The 26182-nt window shown below is 52.4% G+C and overlaps 1 protein-coding gene across 2 annotated transcripts in view; it reads right to left on the bottom strand.

The window, feature by feature from the left end:
* FOXP1 (forkhead box P1) overlaps window positions 1–26182 on the bottom strand; it is a 554371-nt gene that overhangs the window by 134224 nt on the left and 393965 nt on the right. For both annotated transcript variants that reach the window (XM_081106428.1, XM_081106427.1), the window contains exon 5: window positions 5591–5692. In XM_081106428.1, coding sequence (XP_080962554.1) covers window positions 5591–5692 — 102 coding nt within the window. The remainder of the gene's footprint in view (window positions 1–5590; window positions 5693–26182) is intronic.

Genomic DNA, 26182 nt, shown 5'->3' with positions numbered 1-26182 from the left:
AGGGTAAGAAACTGCCTTTCGTTGCTGCTGCTCACGGCCGTGACACACACAGGCAAGGTGACAGTTACATAACGATGCAGGTCCTGGTCCCTGCACTGAAATCCAGACACTGACCGTGGAATTGGGTGGCTTGGTTTTATTCTTGCCTATGATATGGAACATATAATGATTTATCTGTGGAAAACACGGCCCTCAGCAGCTGCTGAGCAGTCCACATGGAAGGAGAAGCGGTGATGGGCTGGCCTGTGGGGTCAGCTTACCTGTGGCCCTATACAGCCCATTCCCATCTTGGTGCTGCCACTGGCTGCACGCTCTGGAGCAGGTCACTTAACCCCTCTAAGTTGCTAAGTTCAACTTTCCTCACCCGGAGAATCCTACATAATAAAAGCCTAATATGCAAATCAACCGAACACAGAACAACCAGTGGAATGACCGGTCGCTATAATGCGCACTGGCCACCAGGGGGCAGACGCTCAGCGCAGGAGCTGCTCACAGCCTGCAGGCCCCAGGCCAGCCAAGGTGGGTGCCAGCAGGGCCCCCCGCCCTCCGACTGCCCCGCTGGTCACCCCACAGAAGGAGGCGACCGGTGGCGGGGGCAGGGCCGACCAGTGAGTGGGCCGGCGCTGCCCCCACAATTGCCCCACCTGTCACCTCCAAGGTGGGTGCCAGCAGGGGCCCCCCAATCGCCCCACCAGTCACCCCACAGATTGGCCCTGATCACAGGCCAGGCCTAGGGACCCTACCCGTGAATGAATTTTGTACACTGGGCCTCTAGTAATTTAATAATCATTCCTGTACCATAGGGTAGCCGGGGCTCGTCCACATTACGCACTTACTAACCATTAATTATCTGTGTACATGGTGACAAATACATGCTTACATATAAAATATTAGCATCACACTTGCCTTTTAAGGCTTAGATACATATAACTAAGGTGACCATATAATTAAATGTCCGAACTGAGCTACTTCTGAGAATGAGAATTATCAGTAAGTACACCCAGGACACAGTCACCCTGTGCTGCTGAAATGGAAGAGTGAGTGAGCTCACGATATTACAACTAAACTCAGAATTTTGGAGGGCAGCAAGGACAAAACATTATTTTAGAAAAAAAATAAATTCTTAAAGCGAAGATATTAAACCTGGGCAACAAGATGGGCTTCCTGGGGTCCATGAAACCCCCGTCATTAGACACACGGTTCTGTGTGAGGGCTGGCCTGGAGGAGGGGCCACTGTGCCGTCACAGTTTTATCGGGTGTGTGATCTGAAAGATTTAATGACGTTTCTGAAATATCATTTCTACTTTATTGTCTCTTATCAAGACTCATTTTTTTTTGAGTTTTGGGATCCTCCAAGGTCAAGTGATAAAGGTACTGAAATTTCAACACTTCATACCAATTTAATGGCAGGGATGTCACCTGTAGACAATGTTAATTCTATACATTTTTAAAAGAATTTGGCTCCTTGTCCTGAATTATCCACTTAATTAATTCACTGCTTAGGGATATTTTTTAAGGGTCAGTATTTAAGAACTATTCCATTTTACTATCTACAGCATAAAATAGTGGTTTTCTTAAAAGGTTTCCGCTTACCAGTTTATTCCCATGGGAACGAAGGGAGGTGATGCGGTTCTATGTGGCATTCACGCAAAGGGAAAATGCCGCCTACAGCGTGTTTTATGTAACTGCAAACACAGGCCGAGGCGCACTGCGGATCTGGCCTGCGAGCCCCTCAGGTAGAGCAGGCGTCCTCTCCTTCCCGAGCGCCAGCGGGCCAGGGGCTCACCTGCCAGGGGCGCTCCCGGGCCCCGGCCCCGGGGGCCATCCCGAGGGGGCGCTGTGCCTGGCCTGACCTTGGAAGGGAGGGACAGGCCAGAGGAAATCTACCAGGTGACGGGGTTCACATTCCAATGCTTCAGTGTTGGCCTGAAGCTGTGGCCAGCTTCCCACTGCAAGCATCACACAGGGTGACTCTCTTCCTAACCTCCATGCTGCCAGAATCCACATGTACTTTACTTTCTTAGGAGAAAATGTGTCATTTGACTTCCTTCCAGTGTACGTACTCATGCCAACAACTAGATGCTTATAGAACCAAAATGAATTACTACCCAGAAATGGCGGTCAAAGTTCCAAAATGTGATCAATAAAATTGCTCATCTACTCACAAATTAATCTTCAGCCAGTAAAGTTCCACATTTTCCAGCTTATGAGCACACCTGCACTATTAAGCATTTATTTCACTTGTTTAAGCAATCTTCAGAAGTACATAAATATTTATAAAAGTAAGCCTACCACTTTTACTTACATATAATTTTCTTTCTGCAGCGAAAACGTGTTAATTTTTTACAACTCATAAGCATTCTGAAGGCAGGCTCCGTGTCTCCCACGGTCTCGTACCCGTGGGCGTCGGTCAGATGCTCCCCACGCTGCAGCTGTTCGAGAAGTGCCCACCAAGTTGCATGGAATTAACTCAGCTCATTCTGATTCTGAATTTTACATGAGGCCAGTTTTCATTTGTATCATTCATGAAAAATTGGCAAAGCAAATAAAGACTAAAATAAGAGGCTATTTAGGCTAGTAAGTATTTTTAAAGAACTTGGGAAGCAGTATCTATACTCAACCAGTCTTCTCTATAAACCACAATGTCACCCAAGAATGTGGTAGCTCAGATTTTGTTCAATATGCGTAGCAAAGAACATGATTCTCTCTTTACGCTGATCTCCCTGAAATTAGTTGAAATTGGGGATGTTTGACTGCATTCTGTGCTCTCTATCGAATAACCACAGAGAGCTCCTCTAACTTTCCATGTTCTTTTGTTTGCATCACCAGCCTGAAGCTGGGGAGCGCTGCCAAGCCTGAAGCAGGGAAGTGTGAGATATGCTTAAAATATGAGTCACAGTGTATTTGGGGATTTGGGTTGCTTTCTTTCTCCTCCAGCTATCAGCAGATCAAATTCTTCCTCCCTGTGCAGCCTCCTCCATGCGGAAAGCCGGACGTCTGTGAAAATAGGTCTCTAGCAGCGAAGGGAGGGGGTCGGCAAGGAACAGCCCTGAGACGCACCGAAGGGTCCCATCCAGTCCAGGGCCCGGGCTGAGCGCCGGCGAGGCGTGCCAGGCATGTTCACATGCACAGGTGACCCCTTCTGTGAGTCCCAGAGCCCACATACGTGTTTTCATAACTGCATAACCTACATGGGACCTCGGCTAGTCATTTCTGCCTGGCTGTGGAAGGCCTGCCAACCTGATAAAGCTCAGTGAATCTGCATGACCACACCAGGCAGCTGAGGAGCCATCCTCCATGCTGCACGTGTGCACACACACACACACACACGCACACACACACAGACACAACCAACTCTTTCCCCCAATCAATTCCTAAAGCTGATCTAAATTCTCTGCTTGTCCAGCCTCCCACTGAGGGTAGGGAGCGAGTGAACATCTTCATTAGCAAAGGCAGCATCAAGACGGCCCCTCAGCCAGTGCGTTCGGTGGCCCTGACGCTGTCCTTGCCAAGAAAAACGAAGCTCTATCATACTGTCCTGCAGCTGCAACAGCGCAACGGGCAAGAAGAACAGAGCCCCAAAGGGACCCTCTGAAACCCGACTTCATATACTTAGCCCTAAAGGAACTTCATTCATCTTGGAAAAGACGTTACCTAAAAATGCCATATGTAGGTGTTTTTTAAAAAAGCAAGTATGAGGGAAAATGAGTCTAGTGTAAAGAGTGACACACGGTACTCCACACGGCGGGCAGCGCCCAGGAGCCCGGACGTGCGCGCTGTTTCCTTAAGTCTCTGAGCTCAGCTCCACTCTCTGTCAGCGTCCACCCCCAATAACAGACTTTCCCCAGACACTGGGGGCTGACGAATCCCCAGGTGTCAGGCCGTGCGAGAGCGGACAGTCACCAGGATCGCCGAGTGGCAGGCTGGCTCGCGCCCGTGCGCGTGGATGCCTTAGCATTTTAACGGCATCCCTGTCGGCAGGACAGGTCCCAGTGCCGTGCTGCGTCCCAGCAATGGGCTCTGCTCTGGAATCCACAGCGCGGCCTCCGCTGCTGACCTCTGAAACACCAGTCCCAGGCTGACGACGGAATCGGTTCGGTGCGGTCCTTCCAGCTTATCTGACTCTTGAGAAACAGGCTCCCAGCTGAACGGTCAGCGCCGTCCCAGCCCGTCCTCGGAGCTGTCCGAGGCCTCTGCACGACCGCCCTGCGGGCAGCTGGACGGCCCGGCTCTCCCTCGTCAAAACGGCCGTGAACACCAACCAGCAGGGGGCTGGCGAGGCTCTGCCAGGAGGCGCTTTGGGAAGCGCCGGAAACAACGTGCACCCACCGTCCGGCCAAATGCCCCCACGGCGCCCCGCCTCCCGCGGCGGCCACGCTGCCCCCGGGGGCGCAGAAGGACGGCTGCCCGAGGTCCTGTGGCCGCCGCCAGGGAAGGTGCGCTGGGCAGTGGTTTGCTCTGATCTGAGAAGAGTCAACACAATCCAGAATCTGGGTTGACCGCGTGATCCAATGATTTAGCACCGAGTTCTGCCCTCAGCAGCAGTTGGAGATTCTGTCCCGAGTGTCCGTGTGGGAAGCCCACGCAGCCCCACGCCGGGACGCCACCCTCCGCTCGGGCAGGAGCGGCCACCTCGGCCTGCACCACCCTCTCCGGATGGGAGTGTCAACCCCAAGCCAAGGCTCTTTGAAGTTTCTATTAAAGTGTTCTGCTCCGATAGAAAATCAAAATTAAACTTGTATAAACTCACTCCTTCCCACATTGTGCCTGAAAAGAAGTCACTAACACAGTATTTCTTGGTATCTTTATATAAAAACTGCTCCTCACTTTTTATGAATAATTCAGAAGTATGTGGAAAACATCCACTCAAGAAGAGTGTACATGACAACCATGACCAGGTGCGTTAAGAATAGCACAGCCTCTTCGTCCCGGGAACAGCTCCTGAGGCTGGTGGCATCGGGGGCTGACAGTGGTGTGTGGCAGGGACTTTTCTGCAACGCAGGGTGTCCAGCCTCATCCCTGCCTCTACTTCCCACTTCCCAGCGTGTCAGCCGCACCACCGCTCCCCCAAGCGTGAAAAATAAACAGGTCTCCAGACACTGCCCACTGTCCCCTGACCGCCCCTCCCCCCCCCCCGCCCACACTGAAGGAGGTATGTGTGCACCCCATCATGAGGGACCGCGTAGACCTGTCGACAGAGAAGGTGGCGATGCATGTGAGCACCGTGACCCTCTCTCATAGCGAGCGGCCCAAGCACCACACCTGCGCCCGCGCATCGGCCGACTGTCCTGACACCAGCAGGTCTCACCCAACGACAACACGTTCGGGTTCAACAGACCTTTGCCTGCGACGGCACACTCCGCTGGGAAGCTAGCGGCACCTCCACGGAGGCCCGCAGGTGACTGCCATCCTCACACAGCCCCTGGTCAGTGCCGTCCACGTGGGTAACGTCGTTTACTCTTAAAAGGATTGCTACCTGGCCCTCGGCCGTGTGGCTCCGTTGGAGGGCACGCTGCCCGGTGCACTGACAGGCTGCGGGTTTGAGTCCCGCTCAGGGCGCACACCGAGGTGCTTCAAAAAACAACGTTACCTGCAGGGCTGTCTGCTTGTCATTCCTCTTGGGAGACTTGATCCCGCTAACCTGCTGCTGCTGCTGCTGCTGGAGGAGGAGCTGTCTTGCCACCTGAAGGGCCTGCAAGGAAAAGTGGAAGAGACAGGTCTCCGTTACCACAGGTCAGAGCAGCTGCGCTGGGACTCCACGGGGCACTTAAGGACGAGCTCCCGCCCTGGCCGGTCTGGCTCGGTGGATAGAGCGCTGGCCTGAAGGTTCGATTCTGGTCCAGGGCACATGCCCAGGTTGCGGGCTCGATCCCCAGTAGGGGCCATGCAGGACGCAGCCAATCAATGAATCGCTCATCATTGATGTTTCTCTCTCTCTCTCTCTCTCTCTCTCTCTCTCTCTCTCTCTCTCTCTCTGTTTCTCTCTCCCTTCCTCTCTGAAATCAATAAAAACACATGGGGGGTGGGGGTGAGGGGAGAACAAGTTACCGTCTTTCCCAATTCCAGGCAAATGGAACAGCAAACAAAACTTTCCACCCGTCTAAGTTGAAAAGCATTCCTGAATCTGTTGACATTCTCTTAGGTTTGTTCAGTTTCACAGAGTTCTTTAGGGACAGCAACCACCTAGGCAGACATTTTATCCCCACCAAAAATCAACACGGCACGCCGACACGGCGATGAGAATGTGAGGGAGGCGGGCAAAGGCAGCTGGGAGGCACCTGGCAAAGGCAGAAACGTCGGAGAAGAGGCACCTCCCCTCCTCCACTTCCGCGGGGGCAGCTCGGGGACTCAAGGTGAAAGGAGCACATTCACCTCGTCCGAGCCCCAAACCAGGAAGAGTTAGGTGGCGCGCACAGTGGGTGACGTCACTTGGGAAGGAAGACTAACAGGGGAGCTCTACTAAGGGAGCCCCGGTGGACTGTGTAAGGGGAGGACTTTCCACATTTGACCTCTAAGTTGACTTGAAGGGCACGTCCTGCACCTCTGAACAAAGCTGGTGTGTCTCCCACAAATGACTGTCTAAGGCTTCTGCCAGAGGAGGGTGTTATTTAAAGGCAGCAACTACAGCGGTGATACGAACCGGAGGTAAAGCAAACGGAAAACAGGAGAGTCCTCCGAAGTGCAGAGTGCATGTTTCAGTTCTGTCCTGTTTTAGGTAAAGGACAGTTGCCATACAACATTATGTTAGTTTCAGGCACACAGCATAGTGGAGCTGCCTTTATATACTTATGTCCAGTCACCACCCATCACTGTGCAAAGTGAGTACAACATTATTGACTGTATTCCCTGTACATTAAGACCCATCTTTTTAAAAAGTTCAAATACAAAAGAAAAAGTGTGTCACTGGTAAATCCTCCTGGGGACACTTGCTGTCGAAGAATTTACTCCGAGCCCCAGCCAGCCACACCCAGCACAGGGCCAAGGCCAGACGACTGACGTTGGCCGACTCTGAGCAAGAAAATCACGTGAGAAGCGATGTTTTACTTCAGCCCATTAGCCGAGAACCAGGAGTGTGCACATGGAAGGTGTGAGGCATGTTCACTAAAGGAGGGGCCAGAGTTGAGAGGAACGAGATTTCCTGGTGACTTCCCAGTAAGATTGTCATGTGTGCCTCGAGGAAGATGCACACGCAGTGTACCTGGTCATCATACAAAAGGTCTGAAACTATAGAGTCTACATTGCACACAATGGACTTATAGCCTATACTAGAGGCCCAGTGCACAAATTCATGCCACCAGTGGGGTCCCTCAGCCTGGCCTATGGGATTGGGCCGAAACCAGCTGTCCAACATCCTCCAAGGGGTCCTGGATTGCGAGAGGGTGCAAGCCAGACCAAAGGACCCCATCAGTGCACAGTTGGGGCCAGGGAGAGACGCAGGAGGGACCTCGGGAGGGCTCCAGGGTGTGTCTGGCCCATCTCACTCAGTCCCGATCAGCCAGATCCCAGCAGCAAGCTAACCTACCAGTCGGAGTGTCTGCCCCCTGGTGGTCAATGCACATCATAGCAAGCGGTTGAGCAGCCTTAGCATATCATTTGATTGGTTGAACAGCTGACCGGACAACCAGACACTTAGCATGTTAGGCTTTTGTTATATAAAATAATAAAAGCCTAGTATGCTAAGTGTCCAGTTGTCCATTCAATCAATCAAAGTATAATATGCTAATGATATGCTTGGGCCACTCAACCGCTTGCTATGACGTGCCTTGACCACCAGGGGGCAGACATTCCAACTGGTAGGTTAGCTTTCTGCTGGGATCTGGCTGATCGGGACTGAGTGAGATGGGCCAGACATGCCCTGGAGCCCTCCCACAGTCCCTCCCCTGGCCAACCTCCTGCGTCCTTCCCCGGCCCCGACTGTGCACCGGTGGGGTCCCTTGACCTGGCCTGCAACCTCTCGCAATCTGGGACCCCTCGGGGGATGTCAGAGAGCCAGTTTTGGCCCGATCCCACAGGCCAGGCTGAGGGACCCCACCGGTGCACAAATTCATGCACCAGGCCTCTAGTAAGAAAATAATGATTTCCGCTTTAAGGAGCTATAGCAACGTGGTGAGGGGAGGAAGGTGAGGTGGTGTGAGGAGAGGTTCCCATGCATCGATCTCGGGAGAGGGAAAATGAGTGTCAGGATCATGGTTCATGAGCAGGCACACGAAATTGGTGAAACAGCACAAGTAGTGCCTCTCCTAGAAGGGCAGCCTGACTAAATTAAGCTCCTAGCTGGAGCACAGTAATAGGCTCTGAGGGCACTCTGTGAGGTTAAGTGGTGCCTTGGTGTCTCAGAGGCACAGGGGCTGTGGCACAAAGGCACAGATGATAAGCGGCACAAAGCAAAGACCTGGGGAGAGATGGGGCCCTCCTCCCTACCACAGCCTCCTGTGGGAGGCCTCCACCTACCGGGCTCACCACGGCCAGCCCTCAGAGGCAGCTCGGCTATGGCGCCTGGAGAGGGGCAGTGGGCGGAGGCCGCCTCGTGGAGCCGCAGGGAAGGGGCTGCCTGCAGGGCCTGGACCTGGGCCTGAGCCCCGTCTACCGTCTCCCGGGAGATGCCCCACCCCTGGACTCTGGCCTCCTTGTCTCCGTGGAGACACTCAGCACATGTGTAGGTGTAAAGCGGGCAGAGTGAGGCTTCCATGTACATCATGTAAGGGAAACAGACCCCTTCCAGGCGCCACCTGAGCAGTTCCCTGGGAGGGTCCACGGCCGGCTTTGACCTGGGAAGGGAACTGGGACGTATTTTAAGTGTGGCCATCAGAGCTCCTGGAGTAACAGCCTGACCAGCTGCCAGGGGAAGCAGCCAGGGCCTGGATGACAGCGAGAGGCTGTGTGGGGACAGCAGAAAGGTCACTCTGTTTCACACTGAAACGGAGTGGAGTCAGGACAACTCCACACAGTTACAAAACTCCATTAAAGCAATTTGCCACGTTTCACTAAATATTTAGAAAACAGGTACTCAATCTCTATATATAAAAGCCTAAGCAAGCAAACAACCAGTTGACCAGTTGCTTTGACGTGCACTGACAACCAGAGGGCAGACACTCAATGCAGGAGCTGTCCCCTGGTGGTCAGTGCACTCCCACAGCCAACCTCCTGCAGCCAGCCAACCTCCTGCGGCCCCTCTTCCCCACCCCCAGTGGGCTGACCCCCACCGCCTGTCCCCCTGATTGGCCCCGATCACCTGCCAGGCTAAAGGACCCCAACCATGCACAAATTTGTGCACTGGGCCACTAGTATTTAAATAAGTTTCAGAGAATCTAATAATCAAGTCCTCAACTCCTCATTTCAGCAAAAGGGGTGATAGTGTCTTTTTTTGAAAAGCACACAAACAGAAAAAGCTATTCTTCTATGAGCATGTTCTCATACATGCTTCAGCAAAGGAGGCACAGTGCAGGCCTCAGACCTACACGCCAATCGGGCTGCTCTCTGCAATGATCATACATCTCAAAGTAGCTATGGAATCCTGGTCATTGCTTTGCTGGTTTGAAGGGGGAAAAGTCAGACCCAGCACGGGTGGCCTGAACTTCCATAATCACACCACAAATTCCCGCTCACACAGAGACCCACTGAAGAAGATAATCAGAGAGAGAGACCAGGGTAGGAAAGGCTGAGGAACTTGTAGAAAAACAAGAGGAATTTTAGTAAAACTACTGGAGAGAGAAGGTATAAGATGGAGATGTGTAAATTAGCTTCCAAATTTCTCCTCAAAAGAGTGCAAACAGGTAAAATAGCTTCAAATACTTGGGATGGAGAGGTAACACCAGTGCAAAGAATTACTCGCCTGGACAGGCACTGCTGTGAGTTCCTCCACAGCCCCCTGGCCTGATCACGGTGTGGGCCCAGGGGGACCAACGCACTACAGCCCCCAATCGACTTCGGTCTCAGCTTGAGCTGTTGGTGTTGTTTTTAATGATTTCAGAGAGAGGAAGGGACAGGGGGAGAGAGAGAGAGACGTCAGTGATGAGAGAGAACCATCCATCGGCTGCCCACTCCACGCCCCACATTTGGGATCAGGCCTACAACCTGGGCATGTGCCCTGACCTGGAACTGAACCCTGGCCCTCCTGGTTCATAGTTCAACACTCAACCACTGAGCCACACTGTCAGTGCTCAGCAAGCATTTTAAAACATAATTTATTCAAACCTAAAAAGTGCTGTAAAAATCAACCACGAAAGGGTGATGCTTTCCTGATTTCCATGAAGGACTAATCAATGTAATCTAAATGTTAACCCCTAGAGCGCCGGGGAGCGCGATCGCGCTCCTCCTGTCTTTCGACAAAAGTGCAGGGAGCGCGATGGCACTCCTCCTGCAGTGTCCAGTTCTAAGTCTGCTTTTATTAGTGATGATGACATTGCTAAATATGTCAATTCTTGCTGTGAAGATGACGATTTTGTGGAAGATATTGAATATGTAACTTCATTTACTTGCGATTCATAATTTTTTTCCTAAACTGCTGTAAAATCAGCAAAAATGCCTTGGCAATTTTAGCATAGTTCCTAGGATATTGGTTGGCACTCAAAGGGTTAAATTGTCATTAAAAAAAGAAGAGAAATAAATCCTTAGTGTACACGACTACTAGTATATCCGAGCATTGTTATACAAATGCCTGGTACCCTGGTAAGAAGTCCAAAATGCTACTGTCGTGCACTGCTGGTCAGTGGACACCCGGCAGGACCGATGGGGCCTCCACTGGAAGCCGCAGAGAGACCAGCCCGGTGTGTCCGCGGGTTCCTTTGCCTGAGCACTGCCACCTGCTATGCATCAAACCAGATCGATGGCTTTCATCTCAGACGCACAGCCTGAACGTCAGAGATTTGTTTCAAAACAACTAAGGAGTGAGGATGTGCTTGTCTTACTTTCCTAACAGAAAGGTCCCTTCAGACAGGCCAGTTCCTGCCAAGAGGGTCAGTCACACGGGTGGATGGTAACTAGACTTTTGAGGGGGGTAGCCTAGCAGTGTACACAGAGGCTGAATTACACCGTTCTGCACCCGAAGCCGATGCATGTGGAAAAAGAGACGCCTGGCCAGCGCAGGTCAGTGGATGAGCATCGGCCTATGAACCAGGGGGTCCCAGTTCGATTCCCGGTCAGGGCACAGGCCGGGGTTGTGGTCTCGGTCCCTGTGTGGGGCGAGCAGGAGGCAGACGATCAATGATTCTCTTTCATCATTGATGTTTCTATGCCTCTCTCCCTCTTTCTTCCTCCCTGAAATCAATAAAAACATATATTTTTAAAAAGAGGTCCTGTTTGAGATGAAATTAGGTCCTTTGTATGTATGTATTTACTTATTTATTGTTAATCTTCACAGGGATATTTTTTCTATTGATTTTTAGAGAGAGTGGAAGGGAGGGGGAGAGACACAGAGAGAGAAACACTGATGTGAGAGGGACTTCGACTGGTTGCCTCCTGCACTCACCCGACCAGGGCCAAGGATCGAACCTGCAACTGAAGCATGTGCCCTTGACTGGAATTGAATCCTCGACCCTTCAGTCCACAGGCTGACACTCTACCCACTGAGCCAATCCAGCTAGGGCAGGTCCTTTGTATTTAGACTAAGGAGGCATGTGGACGTGTGTGTGTGTGTGTGTGTGTGTGTGTGTGTGTGTGTGTGTGAGGGAACGAGAGGAGCAGACACACAGAGGAAGGGTGTGAATAAAGGACAAATGCTCTCCTTCAGGAAGCAAGGATCCACCCTGACCTCAGGTCCAGACCAGCTGCTGATGTCCGTAACGGACACGTCCATTCCATCCCGGCATCTTTCACGCTCGGGGCAGCTCCCGGGCTGGGCTGAGTCCACACTGCCTTCAGAGCAGACGTGACAACTGCCAGGCACTGCACGACGCGACGCTGTGTGACAGTGCTGGGCTTGGGTTACAGGAAAGACCGCTCAAGGCTGTCAGAGTGCAGGTGACTGCGGAAGCCAGGCCCGCAGCGGGCCACACATGGTCACATTGATTTCCCTTCAATAAGCTCAAATGAGTGGGTCTGCAAGCTCCCAGGCCGGGCAGAGGCAGGCCGCTCCCGCCCCGCCTGGCTCTCATCTCTGCCCCTCGCTGCACAAGGCTTGGAGCCACCTATGGTCAGCACCTCCTGGACAACACCAGCCCAGCCCCAGCCCACAGGGAGGCTGAGCCTGGAGCCTGGAGCCTGCTGCTGATTGGCAGGCCAGGCTGCTACGCTCACTGAGAACCTGCATAGTTTTGACACACCTTCCATTCTATTGGTTCAAGATTACTTTATTCTTAACAGTGTCTTCACATTCCTATTAAATAAGTACCATCTGTTATTTACCAATTATGTTTTAAATAAGCATATTTACAACTTTCGAGCTATGCACGTCTCAAGTTCATGGCAGGTGCTTATATTTTAGGGGCTGGAATCCCTAGGTTTTAGCACATTTCTCAAGATAGCTGGTGTTCAAAAACATGTTTATCATATTGTAAGAAACATCAACAAGTTGACATAAAACATGGTTTGAGTCAGCATGCACACAGGCCTAAAGCCAGCCAGCAGAAGGCAGAACACTTTCACACAATTTCTTATCTGACACACCTGGAGATGAGGGCTGAGATTAGCACTGACACAGACTCTTTCAAAAAACATGACCAACTGCAAGCTCAAGGTCACGGGTCCACAGAGCAAATCCAACTCAGAACCTGTTTCTGTTCAGCTCATGAGATAAGAACGGTTTCTACTTACTTAACTAGCTGGGAAAATAATAACAGGAAAAACATTTTATGACATTAAAATTACACGGAATTCAAATTTCTGTGTTTGCCAACCCTCATCTCAGGTTGCTCCCAGTCTTCTGAGATTCCCCAAAGACACACTGGACACAATTTTATACAAACAAAGCTTGCAATCAGTTGCCCAAAAGAATTTCAAAATTTAGCTAAGATGCAAGGACATTACTTATGAGCCGTTCTTAAAGCTCAAACTCATTTTGATTTTCTGAAAAGGAAGTGAAAAGGGAAAACAAAATAACATCCATGTGTTCTTTTATCTGAAATGATTTCAAACTAGTTGCAAACTTTGAACACGTGTGTCTCCCCACAGATAATCTGCAGCAGTTGAGTGAGCCTCCTGGGTCGGGTGTGAGGTCCCGACACCTGGGCGCACAGGCGGCATTGCGAGTGGCCAGCCGCTCTTTGCCGTCTGCCTAGGACTTGTCCCGCTTCCAGCGTCTGAGGCTGCTCAGAGTCAGCCCTGTCCTCTCACTTCTTTCCCGAGACTGTCCCCACCCCTCAAGATCAAACCTGCTTCTCGGATCATTTCACAGGCTCAACAGCAGTCACTGTGCATGGGGGCGGGGAGGAAAAGCTGGCAATGAAAAGCAGCGTGAGGACCGGAGGAGGGAAGAGGTCGTGTCCTCGCGTTTGGTTCTCAGCCTCCATACACCTCGGTTGCCTCTGCAGAGCCTTTTCCCTCTGAACGAATTTGCTATCGTGGCGCAAACCTGCTAGAGCAGCCATCTTCACCGAGTCCTCATACCTCCCACAGCCTGCCCATCGCTCTGTACCAGACCGGGGCATCCACTGCCTTCCTGCTCCGCAAAGCTCTCACGTCATGCAGGATGGAAAGGTTTGTGGATCACTATAGAAGGAATTACTCAGTGCCTGATAGGACAAAATGTGCTCTTACAGAATCAACAGTGTTCCAAGGCAGTGAGCTCTCCAACAGAATGCAAGTGTGTTATTTATATAACTACTACTACTGCACGCACACACACACACACACACACACCACACACCACACACCACACACAGCACCTGGTTATCCTGGGATACTGCATAAAAAGGGGAGAGTCCGAGCATTCATTGTAGTTGATTCACTTGGCTCAACCCCCAACAGCAGGTGGGGCAGACAGCAGCGCCTTAGACTGGATTTAATCAGTGACCTCGAGGGAAAGGCTCTCAGCAGCAGCATCGGTCCTCAGAGTTCTGACGACGGAGAAAGTGCCCTCTGCTTCGGGCATTCCTAACAGCGTGATTTCTCACACGCTCCAGTCTTTGCAGACAAGGTTCTGCGATGGCACCAGGTTGACCTGGTGAAAACTGGAGCAGAGACAGCCCCGCCCTGACAGCCTCCAACATGGTGTTGGAGTTAAAATCAAAAGGAACAGGAAATGGAAATGTCAAAGTGCCCTCCTGTCACTGCCCAGACTAAGGAGACAGGGCCCTGGGCAGCGCCAGCCCAGGTGCGCGTGATGAGACGAGGCCTTGACAGGGCACCCTTCCAGCCCCTGGGCCACCGCACACTCCCCACCCCCACCCCCACCTCCACGTCAGCTTGTCCACATCCTGCTGACAGGACGCTATGCTACACGTGGGGTGGTTATCACTGCTGTGACATTTAAAGTTATAAGCTTCACTTTGTTTTACTTTAAAACTTAACAAATACTGCAAAGACGTGAGCACAGAAGACTGGAGTTGTGTGTGTGCTTTTTGTAACGTCAGCAATTGACTAGGGTGTATTTGCTTGGGAGAAAAAATGACAAAGGGTGTATGTTTCTCTTTCTAGGATGTCTGGACTGAAGGACAGCGGAGTGTGCGTGCTCTGTGCCAGGCGCCAGCACCAGCGCCGGGGCCCTCAGCCGGGGACCGCACGCCACCCGCACACGGACTGCAGGGCACTGGACAAGAGGAGGCGCTCCCTACAAGTCCCAGCCCTAAAGCAACCCTGGAGGCAGAGGGGGCTAGTCAGCCCTATATTCATTTGCAATTATGAATAACCTTGCGAAATGAAGTATCTGCTTAGGAAACACTTCCTACCAAAGAAGGTAAAGGTTAGGAATTGTCATGAGACAAAAAGGAAAAGGATATCTGATTCTCTTTCAAAATCAGCTGCATAAGCATGCGCGCTGAGCAGTCAGGGCGTCTGTTTGAAGTCCTTCCTAAGGGAACGCCCGCAGCACACTCCTGCCCCGCCTGGGAACACACTCCTCGCGGAGGCTGCGGAGCCGCCAGGCCCTGCATCGCCACCGCCAGGTCTCCGGCACCTGAGCCTCTCGAAGGGATTCCGCCCAGCGCGGCCCAAGCCCCAGCCTGTCAGGCTCCTGCGCGCCCACAGGACACGCCTGGCCTGCCGTGCTGCAGGCAACAGGAGCGCTGCCGTGAAGTAAAGCAGAAGTCGAGTTTATTAGGAAATGTCTCAAGTGTGAAGTTTGAGTGCATCAAACCCGTTTCCCCTGCTAAGGAAAGACCAGATTGTGTCCAGAAATAAGTAAGTTGGCCCAAGTTCCCAAAGCAGAAAACGCGTGGATAACGGAATCAAGGGAACTAGTAAGGCACCTACCTAGCCCTTGGCTTTCTGCAGCTGCCGTTACACGGGCGCAGCCCAGCGACTCTCACTGAGATGAGCCCAGATTCACACCCCTTTGTGCCGTGGGAAGAGACCGCTGGTTCTGAAGCCTACAGAGAATGTGGCGAGACTCATGCTCACGGGGCTTCCCTGGGCTCTCACCCGCAGCACTGCCCGCGGCTTCTGCTCAGACACGTGTGGTGCTGGCCCTCCCCTCGTGCTGTGCGTCACGCCCTGGGGATGCCTCGGGCTGAGCACCCGCGAATGCTCTGCTTGACAAAATCCTGTCCTTCTCTCACCTGAATTTTGGGCAAAGAAGCAAGAATGAAAACCAGTTCAGAGGAAACATTTCAGCAGAGAGAGATAAAAGAGAGAAGCTAGAAATGAAAACAGGAAGAAGGGAAGGGCCCATGCAAGACCCACCATCGGAAACGTGTGCCTATTCCCTTGTGGCCAGTCAGCCAGGACAGAAAAAGCAAAAGCACATCCCCGCTCTCCAATAATGCATACCTCTCTACGAGTGACTGCAGCAGCCCAGCCCCACCGTACACCAGCGCGGGGACGAGGAGTCCAGGAACACGGGCAAGTGCAGCTAGCGCACCCTGTGTGGGCGACACTGAAACAGGCATCGTACTGAGTTGTTTATGTGCCAGGAACTATGCCATCTAGTCGTTTCACACTTATTATTTTACTTCCTGCTCCCAGCGTTTCTGAGGGAAGCAGGGCAGGGTTTATTTATGATACTGACTTAAAATGGAAAAACCTAAAGCTTGTGAGGTTCCGTGACTCCCCCCGGTTGCAAGTCCAGCGAGTGGTCAGCACGGGGAAACTGAGGGAAACAAACATCATCTCCCGGGAACTCGACGCTCACATTCTACCCAGCTCACCCGCCACCCCAGGTCCGGCCACGGGCAATCCCGACAGACAGACCCGCAGTCCTAGGGGCTGAGTGCCTGAGTGAGTGTGGGCTGGCCCTCAGGATGAAGAGAACGGCCGTCCAGGGTAGGTAGCACCCGCACACCGAGCTTTACTGCCTCTTGCCCCGCACAAAGGCGTGCTCCTTCCCACCTGACTCCTCAGCCCAGAGCCCTGAGCCGGGGCCTCGTCTGCAGAGCTGCCCCCCATGTCCTCTGCCATGTCCACAGGCATCCAAGTAGCTCCCACCTTCCAGCCCACCTTTCTGAGACGAACGCGGCAGGAGCTCACTGAGATACAGGGGCCTAGAGAAAGGAACTCAGGGGAGCAGAGCGCAGCCGGGGCTGCCAGGGCCTGGGGGGAACGTGGGGAGACTGTGTGAAATGAGCACATTCGGAGATCTAATGTGTAGCTGGTGAGGATACTTACTATCATATGCTTGAGATTTTCAAACAAGATACACCTCCAATTACATCTCACTACACACACAAAAGAGTAACTATTAGAGGTGATGGATAACTTCTTTAGCTTGATTGTAGCGATCTTTTCCACAATGTATACAAAGATAAAAACATGGAGTTGTAAACCTTCAATATATACAATTTCTGTATGTCAAAGGTATCTTCTTAAAAAATGAAAAGAAAAAAATAATTTAAAAAAAATTCTACCTTTCCCTGAAAACCCTGTTCATAATCCAACTCCCTAAAGCCGCAGAGTTGCTTAATGACTCCGGGCCCAAGGGAGCCAGCAGCAGCCTGGTCCCTGAGGCCACGGTGGGACCCCTCAGGCACACAGGGAGGCGTGCAGCCCAGCTGTCTGCGCCCCCACTCCCGTGCTTCGCCCTGCACCCATGGGAGCTCGCCCGTCTCCGTGGGATACTAATGCCGTCACCATCACCCTCTGACCCTCATCCCTTCCTCAAGCCGAGCAGGGAGAATCCGGCCTGACCCCGGCTCTTAGACAGCGACTTTTAGCCTTTTCCATCTCACGGCACGGAGACTAAAATTCTGTGGCACACCCCAAAAATATTATCTCGACCATCTGACAAAAAAAATAGGTAAAATTTTGATTCATTCACACCGACAGCTACTGTTGTCATTTTTTTATTTGACCGCCAAAGGGAAAGAGGTCAGTGGCCCGTTTTAAACACCCGCAGCGCACAGGTCGGAGTCACCGTCTTAGAACAAGACAGCTGCTCTGGCCCAACGGTGGGCGAGGGCGAGACGGTGCCGCTGCGAGGACCCCGCCGGTGCAGAGCCACCACGCTGCCCGCCTGGCCCGCTGTGGCCCCCACACCGCCTCCCGCAGCAGCAATTCACACACACGCCCCCAGCCGGGTCGGACAGACCCTCCATGTCCTTCCACACGGCTCAGCCCAGCCGCCCCGGGCCCACCGCCCGGGTCTGTCCTCTCCCAGGCACACGGCACTACAACTACCTGCCTGACGAGACAGATTTAAAAGAAAAACGGAGAAACCTTTAGCAGAATATATCTAATTAATATTTAGAAGAATATGTACGGTTAGTGAACTTTTTGAAGATTTTATCCTTTATGTAAATATACATATTTACTACAGACACTGAACACTGCAGAAGACGAACAGATTCAACTGCTCTGACCAAAAATTAGAAACATTTTCTTAAAAAGGGGATTAAAAACAGACCGTCCCTCATCAGCCGGGCAGCTGCGTTCAGAGTTGTGCCCCAGAGGGCAAGGGCCGTGGGGACTCCCTGTCACCACAGCGGAGCACAAGGTGGACCCGGGCTCCGGGCATGAGGAAATAAGGATACTTTGGGAATTTGGCAAACTGACTGACCTTGGGAGAATCATAGCAACTCCAAAGAAACAGAAGTTTGCTTTCCAAAGCAGTCACGTATCTCCACAGAAGCAGACGCGCCCGCCAGTCGTTCTGTCTGGGCTCGAGCCCCCGCGCCAGCACTGCTGCCGAGTGGCCCCACACAAGTACTTAGTAAGAATGGGAGAACATAGAAGTTCCTTCATTTTAACTCACACTAGAGGCCCGATGCATGACATCCGTGCAAGGGTAGGCCTTCCTTCCCAGGCTGCCGCACCGGGCTCCCTCTGGCACCGGACCCGGCTTCCCCGGCAGCCCCGGCTTTGTCCAGAAGGACATCCGATCTAATTAGCATATTACGCAGTTATTATTATAGATGTGTAGTGCACAGGGCCTGACATACACTAGGACTTCTCAAGTGATTTTATTTATTTATTTTTTAAATATATTTTTATTGATTTCAGAGAGGAAGGGAGAGGGAGAGAGATAGAAACATCAATGATGAGAGGGAATCATCGATTGGCTGCCTCCTGCACACCGGCTACTGGGGATCGAGCCCGCAAGCCAGGCGCGTGCCGTTAACCAGAATCAAACCCTGGACCCTTCATCTGCAGGCCAACGTTCTAGTCACTAAGCCAAATCAGCTGGGGCCAGGACTTCAAGTGATTTTAAAAAGTGCTTTATGAAGGAGTGCTGGCTATGAACGTCATAAGCTCATGCTAGAAGAAAAAAATTAATTAGAAAAAAATAAAGTATAATATCATCGCCTACATTTACTTTTCTTAAACAAAAGGGAATCATTATTTATGGATTTTTGAAAAGTACTTTTTAAAATTAAACACACATGTTGAATAGAGATTTTCCCAATCTGCTTTCTATCTTCAGGTTCCAACAAACAAACAGTATTGTGTGTCCAACACCCTGCATGTGACGGCCTTCCTCCGGAGTCTGCGGGAGCAGCTCTCAACACAACAGGGCGCAGCGCGGGCCTGACTGCACGGGCTCAGCACCCAGGGATGGCCCGGGGCAGTGCCAGCTGGGAACAGGGGGCTCACTTCCTCTGACCCCAGCGCATGCAGGCGATCCCAAAACCCCTTCCCACTGACTGCGCAGGCAGCACGCAGAGTCTGTTTCTTTACAAGGAACAAACTAACTTGATTTTTGTGGAAGTTAAATTGCCAACATCATATTGAGTTACAGTGAAGCAAAACAAAATTCAGAATTTCCAGACCGTGCTGTATCTTTAAAAAAAAATCCTAATTTGACCCTAAAGAGATTGAAACGAAGCCTGGTTCCTCCTCACTGATCCCTCCAGCTGCAGGAGCGCCCGCTGTGGCTTCAGGCGGCGTCCCCAGGGCGGTGCGTTCCCAGGTGATGGGGGGGAGGGGCGCCGAGGGGCGCAGGACAAGGCTTCCCAGGGCAGTGGGTCCCACAGCCCGTCCAGGCCTGGTCTGGCTGGACAGGAAGCAGACACCCCGGAGAGGTGCCCATTAAAAAGTGTTTTATGAATGAGTGCTGGCTATGAACGTGATAAGCTCATGCTAGAAGAACATTTCCCCACCTCCAAAGCAGGATGCTCTTTGCAGCCCACCTAGATCCCAAGGGTGTCTGAGCGCTGGTGAGGGTGCATTAGGCAGGCACTCGGGTGCCCACAGACAGGCTCCCCAGAGGTCAAAGAATGATGCAATGGAACTGTCTTTTGGAAAGTCACCCCAGGTGACAACAGAGGAGACCGCAAGGCTCTGCTTCCATGGTTGTCCTCTGGGTGCAAAGCCATGCCTGCCGCACACACGCACACACACGCACGCACACACGCACACATGCAGGGCTGCCCGGAAGCTGTGTCCCGTCTGCTGCACTGTTCCCGTGTTCAGCCAGTGAAGAGGGGTCCCTCTGGGTGCTGATTCCCAGTTCACAGGCCAAAACATAGAGGCAACAGACAGACCTTCACTGCGATTTATAAGGCTGCAGGCGACAGGGCCAGGCACTGTGCTTGGATCAGGCGCCTCCATTTTGCAGGCTGTGCACCTGAGGAAGTCTGTGTAGGAAACCATGTTCCAGTTATTAAGAATGTGCCCGTGTGTGCACACCTGTCAGTGCCTGCCTATGGATAAGGAATAGCTACACGCAGTCTCAGAAATCCTACACCTGAGGATTGAAACAAAACCAGTGAAATTTTAGTTTGCTTTTTAAAAATCTCCTTTTAATGTAGCTTTGAACCTTTCTCCAGGCCTCTCAAGGACTTCATCTGAGATAACAGTCCAAGATCATGGCAGGACAGCTTTCTAGGGGGCAGAGGCGCATAGGGGCCTGGACATGCAGCCGGCCTGGCACCTGTAAAGAGAGCAGCAACAGTCAGCAGCTAACAAACTGCACTGTGAGCGTGAAGGAGCCGCGCTGGTAGATTTCCCTTTAACTGAGCCAATCATGTTTAGATCTAAAGCCAGGATATAGTCTTCAACAAAGCTGGTTTGTCCAATAACATCGCTGTTTAACACACACACACACACACACACACACAGGCACACACACAGGCACACGCAGGTATGTATACACACACACATACACACAGGCACACACAAGGGTACACACAGGTACGTGCACACACGTACACACACACAGGCACACGCACGCACGCACATGCACACGTGTGTACACAAGCTCGCACGCATACACCACAGAAAGAAGCGGAGCTACTGAGGCGGACGTAACTCAGCGAAGCATCTAGAAAGCCGGACCACTCGGACACCACACATCCCAACAGGCCAATTCTCAGTCAAGAACCTGGCGAATTCACACCAGGCTAAAAAAGGCTTTGGGGTCTTACGGGTTAACTCACTTGCCTTCAAAACAAAATGACACATATAATTTCCTTTTATCACCAAACAATGCATGTATTATAGCCGTGTCCGTCTGTTAAAGGACATGGCTTTCTGAGTGGAAAACAAAACAGAACTTGGTCACATGTTTGTTTGCTTCAGCTACTCCCTTCCCCTTCTGATAAATAATCAAACATGCCATCCAGGAAAAACAAAGCCCGGCGCTGGGAACGCGGATGGTCATCAAACAGAAGAGATGCCAGGAAAAGCCTGTTCCCACACCCGCTCTCGGCCCACCCACACCTCCCAACAGCCCAGGGAGGACCGCCCGTCACTCCATTTCCCTGGGATCGCTTCTCCTGGTAAACAAATCGTCCTGACCGCACTCACACACACACACTATGGCAACGTGGTACAACTTCTGAGCATTGAAAAACCCAGCATAGCAACAGACACACACACACACACACACACACACACACTATTTTATTTACTTAAATGTTCCTTCCATTAGCGACTGGGTAACTGAGCACAGTCCTTCCTCCACACCAGCAGACGCTGCTCTAGGCACTGAAGTGTGAGGGTATTTAGTCGGCGACTAACAAACAAGGTTAGAGCCAGCACAGTTCCCCAAAGACCAAGCAGCTCCCTGTCCACTTCCGGCCTGTGCCCTGGCCAGGACACGGTCGGGAGAGAGGGGCACCTGCCTGCCACGTCCACTGCGGCTGGGTCAGGCTGGGGGGCAGAGAGGGCGGCCGGTGACATCACACAGGAGAAGGTGGACCCTCTGAAAACGCCTGACCATGTGCGAAAAGCTCACGTTCACAGCAGGACAGGCCGGTCACGTGCCTCCGGGCGGGAAGAGCGCCCAGGCCCAGCTCCCGCCGCCGGCATCAGCCCCGGCCTCCACCCGGGAGGGAGAGGGAGGGCCTCCCCCAGCCCACTCCCCCAGGCCGGCGCTCCTGGCCCTGCGGGTCCGCGGTCTGCCTCTCACTGGCCCGAACCCGGTCCAATGGGACCCGAGCGATTGCTACGGGGGCGGCGGCAGGAGGGAGCACCGGCGGAGGGCACCCGCGGGGCCGCCAGATGCAGGCGCTCCCTGCTCGCCGCTCCCTGGGCCGGGACCCCGAGACACGTGGGAGCCAGAGCGAGGAGGGAGTTGGAGGAGACGGTCCTCGGGTCGCTGAGCAGAAAGCTGCCGCCGGAGGGAGTGGGGAGGCGGCGGTCCCTCCGCCGAGGGCTCAGGGCGGAGCCGGTTCCCAAGTTCCAGCAGCGACCGGGCGCTTCGCGCTCCGCTCGGGACACTTACAGGGAAGCCGGTGCCGGGAGAGGTCCGCCTGGGGCTGGCTCCTCGCCGGAGACGGGCGGGCGGCTCCTGGGGGCGGGGGGCGGGCTGGGGAGCGGCTGCGGTGCGAGGGGAGAAGATGTGAGTAAACAGGAAGCACCGCCGAGGCGGCAGCAGGCTGGGCTCGGGCTCAGGCTCAGGCTCAGGCTCAGGCTCCCGGCGCAGGCAGAGACCAGCGCTCCCCAGCCCCTCCTCGGGCCGGGCTGGAGGCGGCGGGGCCTGCAGGTGCCCTGGGGCCTGGGCACTCAGGCACCGGAAGGCCGCACCCACAGCGCCCCGCAGGCTGCCCCGGGCACCGTGGCCATGGCTGTCAGGCTGACCACACCCTGGGCTCTGGGGAAGCTCTGAGACCTGCTGTGCGGACACTACAGGCGGTGCTGGGAGGAGGAGGAGGCTCCGGGTCCGCACACTCTAGTCTAGGGCTGCCCCGCGTATTGATCGGGCGGCGCAGGCCCCACACCCGGGCAGTCAGGGCCCTGGGCTGGCTTCTGTGCTTCTCTCCATCGCCATCCCCCACTCCTGTGCCTCCGCGCCTCCTCACTGGCCTCCTCACACCCCATGAACCCGCCCAAGCTCATGGTCCAAGCCCTGGTTCCCTCACCCGAGGAACTGGGCAGATGCTGTAAAGAAAAGAACGCTGCTGAAGGCTGCGCAAGCCAGCTCAGAAAGAGGATGCAGGTGGCGCAGCCATGTTCCACATGAAGAAGAGGGGGAAGGAGGGGGAGGAGGGAGGACCCCCGCCCCCTCACCCCCCAGAGGCATGGCTCTGTGGCAGCTCCCCGGCAGGAAGCTTTGGTGTGCTCGCCGGTGCAGGCTGGGCTGCCTGTGGCCCCGGTGCTAGCACTGGGCCGGAATGACTGTCAGCGGGAGGCTGACATAGGGCCCGGTCTTTTCTTCATCGGAGGAAATTTTTTACTGGAATTCATCTTCTTTTGATCTCACATTCAAAGCAATGGCAGCTTGATAGACATTCAAGTCTGAAAGCAAATCCAGACGCTGCAGATAAACTGCCAGAATATGACAGGCAGCAGCATCTAACGCTTATAAAAATGAAGAGAATAGCATGTCGCCTGAGTATTACAATAGCAGAAATCAAGAGACATATTAGGTGGAACTGATCAGCCACAAAAACAGTTCAAAAGGCAGATCACAGAGACAGAGGCCTGGGCTGGGGAGAAAGATGGGAAGGCCTGGTGCACAGGCTCCTGGCCCTTCCGGGCCCTCAGGCTGCCCCGCCTGCCTCCACTCCCGGAGGGTGAGCAGTGGTTCAGATGTGCCTGCCTAACTCAGCGGCCCCTCCCACTCATAAATGCTGCCCACCACTTCCTAGCAGTCCATCTCCAAGGGGCAGGGAAAAGGCCCATCCTTCCCTGACTCCGCATCCAGGAGGCTGCATTTTGTTGGCATCCCTGCATCTGTAATGCAGTTTTAAAAGGCAGAGGTGGGCACCATGTGGGGGATGATCTGGAAAACCTTCTCTCAACAGCAGAGCGCCAAGGAGTTGGAGATGGGGCTGCAGAGCTCCAAGGCCAGTTCCCTAAAATGGCCAGTTACCAAATGAACCAATGCCTCCGTCACACAAACAGATGCGTCCAGTCCTACGGATGGAGAACTGAGCACCACTCAGCCGCTGCGAAGCTAACTAGGCAATTCCATAAATTACCCCACAAACTTTCTTAGAGGCTCACAATTATTTTTTTTTAAAAAGAAGCCTCTTTCTAATGAAAGTGAGTGCATATCATGAAAAGGTAATTTCCCCAACTTTTTTTTTTTTTTTACTTAGAGCCGTTTCTTAACAAACACTGAATGTGAACTGGCAGCATCAGGTTAAAGGGCACGAGAATCCCACACCACGATCCAGCCCGGGGACGGCCACTGCCAGCAGCCCCCTCGGCCCAGCCAGAGCGGCTAAAGCGCCTTGGATTTAGAAAGTTAGCCCTCCTCCCATCCGCATAATAAGCCAACAGGAAAATGTGGATTTAAAGATGTACTAACCACTTAAAAGCTGTAATCAATCAGTTTAGGATTTTTGCTCATGCAAACAAGACCCCTGGGTAACTTAGTTACAAATGTAGTTACAAAACAAGCAAAACAGAAGCCCTATTGGATTCTAGGACGGCTTTCAGCCAGTTACCTTGTATCCTGCCTGCACAGCCATCTGATGTGCCAACGTTGATGACTTATCTCTATCCCAACGTGAAGTAGTTTAATGTGTAAAAGCAACCTGTAGTTTTAATGCAGCAGTCGCCAACCTTTCGGACCTCACCAACCACCAGTGGTCTGCGGACCACCGGTTGGCGACCGCTGGTTTAATGTGTAAAAGCAGCTACTATTATTCTCCATTCTTTAAAAAAAAGGTTGATTATCATGCTTACACCAAATACCTTCCAACTAAATATTCCATGTTGCTATCATTGTTACAATTACCCAAAGCAGGGAGGTTTACCATGTAAAAGTGAAATGCAAATTCCCTTATATGTTATAAAATACATTCTCCTATGAAGAATGCTCTCACTGCCACAGTAAAGCGAGCAGCAGCCACTTCCTTCTTCATGGCCATTAAAATTCTTTTATAAAATGCCCCGTGTATAAAGACCTTCATTAATATAATTCAACGACTGCTGGGTTTTTGATATAAACAACATCTGATATGTCATTTAAAAACCTCCTAATAGTATCATGAAAGAGTTACCATTTTTAAAAGAGAAACGTCTGCTCAGGGCCATGGAAGAGCAGCCATTCTCTAGGCCCCTCCCTGTCTCCCGTCAGACTCTCCTGGACTTGAATGTCACCACAGACCTTGAATCCTTGCATGTGCAATGGCTTCACGCTAATTGCTCTAATTGCTTGAAGATGTGCAGGCAGGTGAAACCCGATCCCATGGCCATGCAGACCAAGAGCAGCGCTGGAATGTTTACACAGTGGTTTGATTTTCATAGACAGAGGGCCGAGTTTAAGACAGCAAAAGCCCAGCTAATGGGTGACCCTCCTGCAGGCCTCCTTTAAAAAGGAAGAAGGACACACAACAGAACACAGTGTCCTTTCCAAAGGCCGTGTCCTGAACGCCAAGGGCTCCTTGCTTGACTCTCAGATTGAGTACACGGTTCTTTTCACCTGACATTTACACCTGAAACTCTACCCCAAATACAATTTTTTTTTTTACCTTAAAACAAAAAAGTACTTTATATGTCAGCCACTTTACAAACAGATTATGACTCTATGGTGTTTCCATTCATTTACATTTAAATTGAGTCCCTGGTCCCTTAAAGGAGAAGGCTGGGTGTGCTTGTTTATTCCTTTGCTTCTACCCAGCCCCTCTGCCTATGGAACCCCTGACCCTGTGCATTCCTTGATTGCAGTCAGAGTTGAGCCCAAACCCTCTCATGTTGGTACTTTAGACACATGTACATCCTCTCGAGCCCCTTTGTCTTTGTTGTGGGTAGGAGTGTGGTCTGTTTCCCATCTGGAGGGCCAGGCGGCCAGGGAGTGGCTGACACAGTGACTCCAGGGCAGTGGCCGCTCTCCCTGGATGTTCTAATGAATTGAGATGGATACAGAGAATTGACATGGCTCCCCAGAGCCCTCTCTTCGCAGAGCACAAATGTTACCAACGCTGGACAGGAAATACGCTGTAGCAAGACGGAGATAAAAACTGCCCCAGCACAAGGCCCAGGAAACAATGAAACCCAGAGGCTAGGGCAGGCTTCGGTGATGAGCCACACAGACATGTGTGATCTGAACGTAAAGGAGCATTTCAAACAAGCCAAAGAAGCTCTGTGAATTAAGAATTAAACATTTACTACAAAAGGAAAAAATACCACAAAGTAACCACATGATGCTGAGGTTAAGCTGGGCAACTGAAGGCAGCAGGTAAGCCTTGAAAATGAGGGGGCGCCGAGGGACCCTCCTCCGCGGAGCCCCAACTTCACAGTGAAACGCACGAGGAGACGAAGGGGC

This window comes from Myotis nattereri, assembly GCF_964212035.1.
Source record: "Myotis nattereri genome assembly, chromosome: 14".
NCBI classification, from domain to species: Eukaryota; Metazoa; Chordata; class Mammalia; order Chiroptera; family Vespertilionidae; genus Myotis; species Myotis nattereri.
Note: the sequence above shows the minus strand (reverse complement) of the source record. Positions and strands in the feature narration are given on the sequence as shown.